This window comes from Galeopterus variegatus, unplaced genomic scaffold (genome assembly GCF_000696425.1).
Source record: "Galeopterus variegatus unplaced genomic scaffold, G_variegatus-3.0.2 Scaffold5376, whole genome shotgun sequence".
NCBI classification, from domain to species: Eukaryota; Metazoa; Chordata; class Mammalia; order Dermoptera; family Cynocephalidae; genus Galeopterus; species Galeopterus variegatus.
Genome location: NW_007731487.1, coordinates 112638 through 125099, shown reverse-complemented (window position 1 = coordinate 125099; position 12462 = coordinate 112638). Strand labels below are relative to the sequence as shown.

The 12462-nt window shown below is 35.3% G+C and overlaps 1 protein-coding gene across 1 annotated transcript in view; it reads left to right on the top strand.

Annotated features, from left to right (window-relative positions):
* TCAIM (T cell activation inhibitor, mitochondrial) overlaps positions 1 to 12462 on the top strand; it is a 51226-nt gene that overhangs the window by 24971 nt on the left and 13793 nt on the right. The window contains exons 5-7 of the mRNA XM_008589326.1: positions 6775 to 6897; positions 7496 to 7533; positions 9260 to 9351. Coding sequence (XP_008587548.1) covers positions 6775 to 6897; positions 7496 to 7533; positions 9260 to 9351 — 253 coding nt within the window. The remainder of the gene's footprint in view (positions 1 to 6774; positions 6898 to 7495; positions 7534 to 9259; positions 9352 to 12462) is intronic.

Genomic DNA, 12462 nt, shown 5'->3' with positions numbered 1-12462 from the left:
TAGTAATTAATTGGACTTCTCCCCGCTAAAAAAGCCTCCGAATTTTTTAATGTCTGTGATTGTAAAATTAAGCTAAGAATTGAAGTGATTTATGTGGCAAATTCAGGCCATACTGATACTTTTTTTTTTTTTTTCCTTTTTTTGTCTTTTTTTCGTGTCCGGCAACGGATCGCAACCCTCAGTGTCGCGCCTGTACCGGACCGGGACCGGCAATGGGATCGCAACCCTTGGTGTTGCTCCCACACCTCGCTCAGCCAGTGAGCGGGAACCGGTCTGTACATGGGATACGAACCCTCGGACGGGAGCGCCGCCGCGCTTCCCAAGCGGCGGACTATTCAGTGCGCCACCGCGCCGGCCCCAAAATATTATCTCTTTCGTGTCCGGCAACGGATCGCAACCCTCAGTGTCGCGCCTGTACCGGACCGGGACCGGCAATGGGATCGCAACCCTTGGTGTTGCTCCCACACCTCGCTCAGCCAGTGAGCGGGAACCGGTCTGTACATGGGATCCGAACCCTCGGCGGGAGCGCCACTGCGCTTCCCAAGCAGCGCACTGTAGCAGTGCGCCACCGGGCCGGCCCCATACTGATACTTTTTAAGATCCAATAGAGTATTCTCATTTAGAGAATAATTTAGAACTTTATCTCTTAGACCTAGAGTATGGACAGGAAAGTATTCTTTTCTCTTTGCCTAAGGTTTAATTTACATAGTCAAATTGCATGTTGTCTAGTGATCTCACTGCAGTGACTTTCAGGTTAAGTACATATTAGATAATAAAGGACGCGTCTTTCCCTCATGGAGGTAATAGGATAATGGAGAAGTAAAACATGTACAGAGAAATTATTATACAAATATTATTATACAAATAGACCAATCACTATTTGTATAAATTATCATACAAACAGTGATTCATTCAAAAAGGGATAGTGAAAAAGTACTATGGAGGACATAAGTTAGGGAGAGTAAGTCCAGAAAGGTTTTAAAGTAAGTGTAGCTCTTGGTTTACTTCATTTGTTCATAGTTTTTACTTACTGGGGGAGAAGATCATTCAAAGTCACTTAATGGGAATCCCCATTGCCTCAGTCTTTTTTCTCCTAGACTACCAGAATAATTTTCGAAAGGACCTTTCTACCACCAATTTCTCTTCCCTACAACCTGGATTTATATTCCCTCTAACCTACATTTTCGATTTTCAAAAAATTTTATCACATCATTCAACTTAATAGCTCGTGCATTATACAAAGGAGCATTTTTCAGGTGGTAGTCTGCAAATCCCCAGGGATTTATGAAATTTCATGCGGTTGATGAAGGAAAAAAGTGGAATTCCAATAATAGACAAATTTTTTAGGAATTTTTGAAAGATAAGAAAGCAGATGGGATCAGAACTGTGGAGAAACAAGCCATCCAGAATGACCTCTATCACCTCTACAATTTATTTGTCCTGGAGAGTCCAGCCGATGTAATAAAAAAAAGAAATGGGATATGTAAATGTCAGAAAGGCAGATGTACACTAGCACTATTTATGACTGGTTGCCAAGAAAATCTAAGAGAATTTTAAGTCAGAATTCTTGGTTACCAGCAAAAGAAGCCAACTCTATGTATGTAAGTACAAAATAAATTACAAGGATATGAAGATTTCTATGATGTTTGCAGGAAAATTTGAGAACATGGTTGAGGAAATGGCCTGATGGGTATGAGCTGAAAAGTGAGACTCCCATTTTGCTGTAGTTGCTTCTGTGCAGTCTTTCACCATAAGAATAGAGCCAGGTACCTGTTAAACTTTGTTTTGTTTTTTTAAGTGTGTGTGTGTGTGTTGTGTGTGTGTGTGTGTGTGTCCTGTACAGCAAACCCTTGATCTTGAATGTTACAACACTGTGCTCTAAACAACTGAGCTAACCAGCCAGCTCCTAAACTTGTTTTAAAGAAAAGACATATAGGGGCTGCTGATAATGAAAAGGTTAATGAGCATAAAAAATAATTCTGAAAATTTGTCTCATGACCTTCACCTAACCTGTTAGTTACATTGGTTTTTTTGGTTTTTGGTTTTTAGGATTATGTGAGATAATACATACAAATAATTTTGTATTTTCATTTTTAAAAGAAAACCTACCCAATGGGTTGATTTGTATTCTACAATTTAGGAGCTCTAAGTATGCCAACAACTGTGTTAAAAAATAAATTATCTTTCACATTCCACATCTAGGCTCCATTTCTGAAAGTAATAGGAACTTGAGTTGTGTGAATGTCTGCCAGACTACTTACTTACAATTTAACTATAGAATCATTCTCACTTTTGGTAATAATATGATTGGGAGTCTGAGGATTCCTTAGATTATATTTCTTTCTTTTTTAAAAAATTTTGTTACTGAAACATAATTGCCTGTACATATCTGTGGGGTACCACGTTGAATATCAATACCTGTGTGCAATATGTGATGCTCATATCAGAATAATTAGTATATTCATCATTACACAATGTAATATTTTTTGTGGCCCATTACCAATTCATGCGTTACCCCTTCACCCACTGCCCCTTTCCCACCTCTGGTAATCTTAGTTCTGTTCTCTCATTTTGAAAGTTCAACATATTATTGTGATTGTTGTATCTTTCTTTCTTTTTTATTTTTTTATTTTTTAGCTCCCAATTATGAGTGAGGACGTGGTATTTCAGTTGCATTGATTTGATCAAAATTCTGAAACACGTGATGGGGTTTTACATGATGGTTTGTACATCAAGCACCAAAAGTAGAAAGAGCATTCTTTTGTTGATTTTTTTTTCCAGTTTGATTTTTCACATATTCAAGACATTTTCTACAGTTATTTTGTGTTTTCTCTAAAGAAATGCTTGCAAAAGGTAACCTGAAACTTACACTCTTTCTTTTTTATGTTTTTTATTTCTATTTTGACATAATTCAGATCACAGAAAATTTGCAGAAATAATACAAAGAAGTCCCATATACCCTTCATCCAGATTTCCTAAATGTTAACCTTTTATTTTATTACATTTGCTTTATCATTCTCTTTCTATATGAACACATTTTTTTCCTGACCATTTGAGTAAATTTCAGCCCCATGTCTCTTTACCCCTAAGTACTCAAGTTGTATTTTCTAAAATACAAAGGCATTCTCTTATATAACTATAGGACGACTATAAAAATTGCAGAATTAATATTTGATAGCAATGCCATTAGCTAGTCCCTAGACCTTATTCAAATTTCACTCTTTTTCTGAGCACTGCAGTTTGTTAGGAAAGGGACATCTCAGATCATGAGCCATATTCGGATAAAAATTGCAGAATTAATATTTGATAGCAATGCCATTAGCTAGTCCCTAGACCTTATTCAAATTTCATTCTTTTTCTGAGCACTGCAGTTTGTTAGGAAAGGGACATCTCAGATCATGAGCCATATTCGGTTGTCACATCTCTTTAGTCCTCTTTAATCTGGAACAGTTCCTCAGTATTTTCTTGTCTTTCATTATCTTGATCAATACAAACCAGTTGTTTTTGTAGAGTGTCCTCAATTTGAGTTTACCTTATGTTTCCTCATAATTAAAGTCAGTCTATTCACTTGTGGCAGGAATGCCCCAAAAGTGATGTTGTGTTGTTTTCAGTGGATTATATAGGAGGCACATGATGTTTGTTTATCTCAAAACTAGGGGTATGAACTTGGATCATTTGATTAACGTAGTGTCTCCCAGTTCCTTCCACAGTAAAGTTACTATTTTTCCCTTTAATTAGTTTCTTTTGAGGAGATACCTGGGACTGTGTAAAAATACTTTTACTTGTCTGATTTTTAGCTGTGGCTGTAACATTCATTGATGATTCTTGCCTGAATCACATGTTACTCTGCTGGCTGCCAAATAATTTTCTAATTTCATCATCTCTTCAAGCTGGCTCCTATGTCCACATCATTCCTTGAGTACTCTCTTATGTTCTGGTTCATCAAGTTCATCTGGACTGTTTGTGCCCCAAAGTTTGATTCAGCCATTTTGCCAAGAATCTCTGGTTCTTTCTAGTGAGGAATGTTTTTTAGAAACCAACATCTGAGTGCTACATGTGCTCAATTGCTACTAATCCTCTCAGTGGCCAGAACTAGGAAACATATGTCTTTATCTTTGTATCTAAATATGTTGAAAACCATGTTTAGGACTTTCATTTTTATCTCAGTGTTTAGAAACAAAACACCAAAATTGTTAAACTAGACCAGTTGATTTTTATATACTAAGTATAAGAATTCCAAAAATCATGTCATGAGTGTATAATCATAAGGTTTTTTGTTTGTTTGTTTTTTTAAAGATGAGTGGTAAGGGGATCTTAACCCTCGACTTGGTGGTGTCAGCACCACGCTCTCCCAAGTGAGCAAACCAGCCATCCCTATATAGGGATCCGAACCTGTAACCTCGATGTTATCAGCACCACACACTCCCAAGTGAGCCACGGGCCGGCCCCATAAGATTATATTTTAATCTATATTTTAAGACATTTGGTCCCCAAACCAAACGTGGTATGTCATCATTTGTCAATAAATCATGTTTTCTCTTACATGATTTAAATTAAATAACATACATTACTTAAATGAGGAAGGGTTGGAAAATTGTAATGCAGTATCTAAAAATAGTGATGTAAATTAAGATATTTTAACTTATTTATCACACACCATGCAAAAGTGACAGAATTTTTACTAGTATTCTTAAAGGGGGTGTAGGAAGTATAATTAATTGTTGTGCAAAGTTAGTGAATCAAAAAATGTTGAACACTTTTACCTAGAGGATAAGGTTCCAATGCCTCATCCCAATGTGCAAGACCCTTCAGGGTTTCACGCATGCACACGCATACCATCTCTTTTCATGCCTTCCTCTCCCTCTTGGCATAATATGATCTGGGCACATTGGTCTATCTTACAGATCCTTATGGACCAGCATGATTGGTCTGCCCTTTTTTCTCACTTATTTGCCTGGAAAGATTGGAATGCATCTCAGGTTCCAGATCACATGTCACCTGGTCTACAAAACCTGCCAAGTGGAATTAATTACTTCTTGTCTGTTCTCACAGTAGCTCTTATATTCTATTCTAATTACTTATCTCTATATTACTTATTAGATGTGCCTTCCTTTATGACAGGGACTTTATTTTCCTTATATTCCCAGCACAACACAGTATCAGACATTCAAGATTAATGTTTGATAAATGCATAATGACTTGATGGTTCCAGTATTGTAAACTTGAAAATTTTTTAAATGCTCTAGATTGCAGTATCTAAAACCTTTATTATATTTATTTTTTCTAAAACCTTTAAGGTGACAATTAAGGAACGTTTTTTCTTTTATTGAAGGCTTTAGCAAGCATTTTTGTGATGGACATATGAGCTCTTCTGCAGCATTGTTATATTTTGTGACCATTACTGATAGATATCCCACAGGAGTATGTCAGATGTCTTGGTGATGAGAAGCTGTATGACATATCTGTGTTCACTCTTTAGATTGTTCTACTTCCCTGGAGTTTTCTCTTGCATGGTTGTGCCGAGGGCCCATCCCACCATTATGTCTTGGACTCTGAAATGTTCCCCTCAGCCTAGAGTCACGTGTCATTCTATCCTGCTCACCCCTGCAGCAGTTCTTCAGCCTCACAGGACTCCACTCAGGTCTCTCATGTTTCTAGACTTCTCCCTTGGGGAGCAGTTACAAGCACACCTTATGCCATGATGATCATGGCACTGAGTAAGAGTGATTTCCAGGGGAGCACTGCTGCTCTCTGGAAGGCCACACAGGCTGCTTTCAGCTCTCTTCTAAAAGCTATCCCCTCCTAATCCGTAAAGCATTTTTTGATATCTATTTTTTCTTAAAAGATTATTGAGGTAAACATTCTAAGAAACAAGGAATTGGAGAACACCTTTCTGCTCTGCATATTATATAGTTGATACAGTTGAGATGAGATTTAAACTGGGTATGTGGTTGGGTGGAAGGGATGGAGGTGTAAATGAGCACCAGGGCAGTGGAGAGACCCACCTGGAAGGAGCAGGTATTCTTGTCAACTTCATGGCAAAAAGACTAGATTGGTAAGGGATGACCATTGGAGAGCTTTGGATAGAGAGATGAGGGACTAAGCATTGAGAACTCAGGGTACCAGTATATAGGATTAAAATAAAGGGAGAAATTGGAGTCTACCTAGCTAGGATCCACAGAGTAATCTTTTCAGGTTCCTTCATCAGGGTGCATTGCCTCTTACTTGTGGCCAGTCCCATTGGATGTGTCTTTTGAGTCTGACTTTTAAACTTTATTTGCTCTACTATGACATTATTTGCTCACTTGCTCTGTAATAATTATTAGTTCTAGGCTCACATGTATGTGACTGACAGAAGTGAAGATCTAGTACAGTCTGCTGAAAATTGTATTAAACATAAGCAAGAGGTTTTGAAGTATCTTTAATTTTTTAAAATTATCTTCTCTCTAGTAATCTAGTGGCAGGTTTGGTGTAATTAAATTTTAATTGTTTTAAGATACAGAGGAAGTTGTCACAACTAGGGTATGATTTGATAGGTGCTGGTAGTTCTCCAAACAACCTATTTTAGAAGTAGGTATTTCTCTACGAGAATAGACTTGGTAGAAGTAAAGGTTTGAGTGAAAACTCAATTTAATGTTGGGGTTGCTTTAAGGTAATGTATGAATCTTTTTTTTTTGGCAGCTGGCCGGTATAGGGATTGAACCCTGGGCCTTTTAATAGTAGAAGTGTTATAGTTAGTATGGCAAATTGTGTATCTCTGTTTTTTCTTTCTAGGTCATGGTTAGATAACAATGGAAGAAGTGCTGTGAAAAAGCTGAAGAATAGTTTGCCGCTTAGAAAAGAACTAGATCGTTTAAAAGATGAACTGTCTCATCAGTTACAACTCTCAGATATCAGGTAAATGAAAAGGGAACCTAATTTACAGGTTGAAATAAACGTGAATTACCTACTGGTAAAGCTTTCCAGTAGCTAAATATTTGCATTTTTAATTATTGTAATAACTAAATATTCTCCAATTATCTTTTTATGGACATAAACAGATTCTCGTCTATCTAAGGAAAACTGTTAATTTCTTGTTTTAAATATTGAAGTAAGATTTAAGTACTGACATTTTGGCATAATAGCTTAACATTTTTTACATTATAAGTTTATAAAAATAAAAGGATCCTTTTTCATTTCATCTACATATATAAAAATAATTATGCTCCATTATGTAAGATTGGTAATTGAGTTTAAAAAAGAGGAGGGAAGAGAGGAAATGGATGTTGTATTCTTGGTTCTATGTTATATAACACAAGTTTTTAAATAAGTTTTCATAAACTTATAAATCATAGTTATATAAAAACATTCTATAATTTATTAGGCAAATATATTTCACAGGTTTTAAAACTGTGAAGGGAAAAGGAGGGGTCAGGTGATTCGGTTATAAGAATCCCCATTTCTAGAACCCTCAAAAATTGTCACCCAGTCTCATGCTTAAAACTTTTTGCTGTAGCCTGTTTTGTTATTTTCAAGGGGAAAAGGAGGGGTCAGGTGATTCGGTTATAAGAATCCCCATTTCTAGAACCCTGAAAAATTGTCACCCAGTCTCATGCTTAAAACTTTTTGCTGTAGCCTGTTTTGTTATTTTCAACCCTCATTATCAGGACTTCTTTTCTTATATAGACTCAAATGACAAATATTGGAAACAATAAATAATATCACCTTTTTCCTTTGCTTAGAAAATACAGATAATATTAACATGTTCTATTCCTGTATATTCAAATCATCGTTTTCTAAGGTACATTAAATTTCAAAGCAAAGCCTTTAGACTTTCCAGTATACAAAATACGTGAATTTGAGCTTATTATGGCTCTTTTATCATCACATCAGTAGTTTCTAGGTCAAGCTTTGATTTATAGGGGGTTCTTCCAATTCCATAGCCTAGTAACATAGACTTTTTTAACTAAAAATAGTGAGATCATTTTTTGAAGTTTATAAACAAATTAATGTGCATGAAAATAATTTTTTTAGTATAAATTTTAAAAGATCTGTCAAAGCAGGCTGGAATTAAGAAAATGAAAGGATTTCTTAAATATAAAAAGAAATAAACATTATTTTACAATATTGTGGAGAAATTTCTCAGGTTTAATTTATACTATGGTAAATACCGATAGATATAACCCACATAAACAGCTCTTTGCTGTTCTCTGTTTTTAAGAGTGTAAAGAGGTTCTGACATCAAAACATTTCAGGACCATCAACCTAAGGGCTTCTTCACATACTCAAAAACTAGCCAAGATTCTAGCAAATGGAAACATTGTGACTGATGATATTGTATTTAATTCTAAATATCCTATATAAAAGATCATTTATTAATAAAAACAGCACTTTAGTAGCTTAATCACTTAAAATGTTTTTAATTTCAAATCAAAAATTAATGTTAATTCTTTGAAATTATAAATTATATCTTAGTTATTCAATTGTGGTTTAAAGAAAAAAAAGGGTTTTTTTTAGATGTTTTCATTTTATCAGAAATGACATTCATCAGAATCAGTGTCAGGATAAAGGAGGAACCTAGGTTTTTTTGAAAGTCTGTTTTGAATGCCTAACTCCTTTATATGTGTTATCTCATTTCACTTATACTACCTCTGAAGCAGGAAGTGTCCTCACTTTGTATATATGAAAGTGAAAACCTTAGGAGGGCTAAAAGCAGCTTGTTCAAGTTCGCAGAGCTAGTAAATGGCAGAGTTAGATTTCAAAGGTGGGTTTCCTGATACCACCTAAAACACAACTATTTACATTTACACAGCAATGCCTCAATGACATCATGTCAATATCAGGTTTCATTTTGTCACTGAGATTTAATATTAGTTTATAAAATGAGATTACATGATTTCATCAAAATCACTTTCTATACAATAAGATAAAAAGAATCTGATAAACCTAAGTAGAATCCCTAATTGAAACTTAAATCTAAAGCCAAATCACCATCATTATGCAATGTGGAGGAGAAAAAAGATTTTTTTCAAAGTTTTTCCCATTTCTTCCTTAAAATATCACTTAGCTGCTGTACACATCTGTAAATTGTAGTGGAAAACGAAGTGGCTGAATTTTTAAATCTGTTCCTTTGAATAAAGCAACAACATAAAATTAGCCTTTAAGCTTCTACTGAATTTAATCCTGAGTTTATATACTAAATATAAGTAATTATTTGCACAGTGTTAAAAGAATGAAGCATCTTTGGACTGTGACCAAAGGGTTTGTGTTTTGTCCTCAGGCTGCACGATCATATTTACAGACCGTTCTGGTATGAGTGCCGTGGGCCATGTGATGCTAGGAACAATGGATGTCCATCATCACTGGACAAAAGTAAGAAGAGCTTTTGATCAGAAGCATCTCTTTGATCTGTCATCCTTATACTTTCATTTCAAACAATGCAATTATGTTAACGAGCTAAAAAAAATTTAAATCATAGCTTCAGCTATTTTCAGATCAGAAGCTTAATATCATGTAATTAAAATACTTGAGAGGAAAGATCATTTTTAGGGCAGTTTTTATCTGGTAATATTATAGTCTTTTCTGAATCACAGCCTAAAAGCTGCATTCTGGTGTTTTTTGTTTGTATTATAAGATTTATTGAGGTATAACTGACATTCAATAAACTGTACATATTTAGTGTGTATAACTTGATAGGTTTTGGCATATATTTATGCTCGTAAAACCATTACCGTATCAAGATAACAAACATATCCATCACCTATAAAAGCATGCTCATGGCCCTCTGTAAAGCCTCCCTCCCATCCCACCACCCCCTCGCCAAGCAACCACTGGTCTGTTTTCTGTTATTACAGATTAGTTTGTATTTTCTAGAGTTTTACATAAGTGGAATCATAGAGTATGTGTACCTTTTGTCTGGTCTCTTTCACTCTCTTATTTTGAGATTCATCCATGTTTTTGCATGTATTGGGAGTTTATTCCTTTTATTGCTATATAGTATTCCACTGTATAAATACATAGTACCACAGTTTGTTCACTCACCTGTTGATGGACACTGGGTTGTGTTAGTTTGGGGCTGTTACAGATAAAGCTGCTATGAACATTTGTGTACAAATATATGGACACGTATTTCCTTTCTCTTGGGGAAATACCTAGAAGGAAATGGATGGATCATATGGTAGGGTCTTTTAACTTTCTAAGAAACTGGCAACACTATAGTGTCTTTTTAATTTTAGCCATTCTAATAGTGTGTGGTACTGTCTTATTGTGGGTATAATTTGCATTTCCCTAGTGATAAGTAAAGATGAGCATCTTTTCATGTGCTTATTTGTCATCCAAATATTTTTGGTGAATTATCTGTTCATATTAAATATTTGGTAGAAAATACTTGCAAACCACATAAAGACTTTGTATCTAGAATATATGAATAACTCTCAAGTAAAAAAAGACAATGTAGCAGTAAAAAAAAAAAAAACAGTTCAACTAAAAAATGGGCAAAAGTCATGAAAAGACATGTCACCAGAGAAGATATACAGATGACAAATAAGCACATGAAAAGATGTTCATCATTAGCCATTAGGGATATGCAATTTTTTTTAAGATGATTTATTATACATACATGTGGGGTACAACATTGATTTTCAACAGTTGTATATAATGTGTGATGGTTAGATCAAGATAGTTAGCTTATTCATTATTACAACACACAATCATTCTTTGTGTCCATTTACCAATTCCTCGTTAGCCCCCCTACATTTCCCCCTCCCCTCCCCTTTTCACCTCTAGTAACCGCATTTCTTTTCTTTCTAAAAAACAATCTAAGATTGTTGTTTCTCCTCTTTCTCTCTTTATTGTTTATTTATTTATAGATCTCTCTCTCTCTCTTTATTGTTTATTTATTTATAGATTCAGCTCCCAGTTATGAGTGAGAATTATGGTATTTCTCTTTCTGTACCTGGATTGTTTCACTTAGTATAATTTTTTCCAGGTTCATCTGTGTTGCTGCAAATGGCAGAATTGCATTATTTTTTATGGCTGAGTAGTATTCCATTGTGTATATATACCACAATTTCCTTATCTACTCATCCGTCGGTGGACATTTGGTTGGTTCCATCACCTAGCTATTGTAAATAGAGCTGCAATAAACATCGGAGTGCAGATATCCCTTTGACCTGATGATTTCCAATCCTCTGGTTATATCCACAGTAGTGGGATTACTGGATCATATGGCAGTTCTATCTGTAGTTGTTTGAGGAACCTCCATACTGTTCTCCATAATGTCTACTAATTTACAGCCCCACCAACAGTGCAGAAGAGTTCCTCTTTCTCCACATCCTCACCAGTATTTGTTATTCTCTTTTTTATAATAGCCAGTCTGACTGGGGTGAGGTGATGTCTCAAAGTGGTTTTGATTTACAAGGGAAATGCAGTTAAAAACTACAATGAGATGTCACTACACACCTCTCAAAATGGCTAAAATGAAAAATAGTGATACCACCAAATGCTGGTGAGGATGCAGATAGATGATCACTCATGTGTTGCTGAGGGGAATGTAAAGTGGTACAGCCACTCTGGAAAAAGAGTATGGCAGTTTCTTACAAAACTAAACATGCACTTACCATATATTTACACAAAAACCTGTACCTGAGTGTTCATAATAGCCAAAAACTAGAAAAAATCCCAGTGTCCTTCAGGATGTGAATGTTTAAACTATGGTACATCTATACCATAGAATCCTACTCAGCAATAAAAAGCAATGAACTGTTGATACGTACAACAACTTGGGTTGATCTCAGGAACATTGCACTGAGTGAAAAAAATCAGTCTCAAAGGATTACATGCTGTATGATTCCATTTGTATAACATTCTTGAAATAATAAAATTATAGAAAGGGAGAACAGGTTAATGGTTGCCAGGGGTGGGGAATGGGGGAGCAGAGGTGCCTGTGGCTGTAAAAGGGTAGCACAAAGGGTCCCAGTGATGCAACTCTTCTGTATCTTGACGTGGCAGTGTCATACAGATCTACAGGTGTGATAAAATAGCTTAAAATTAAATACACACACACACACACAAATGAGTGCACATAAAACTGATAAAATCTGAGTAAGATTAATGAATTGTATCAACATCAGTTTCCTGGTTGTGATATTATATTGAAGTTTTGCAATATGTTTCTGTTGGGGAAACTGGGAGAAAGGTATATGAATCTACAGTTATCTCAAAACAGAAAGTTTTTTTAGCTGTACTTACCATATCTACATGAGAGAAAAAGTAGGGAGTAAAATTATTTTTCACAAAATGTTAGAAGTAGATTATAAATAATTTGTAGAATTTTCTATTGCTGTTGCTTTTACTGTAGCAATGTTTTTGATGCCAATCCTCCTTTAGAGGAGGATTCCAACTCCTCTTAAAGTTGTGTAGACTCCAGCTTTTTTTTTTTTTTTTTTTTTTTTTTTTTTTTTTTTTTCCGTGTCCGGCAACGGA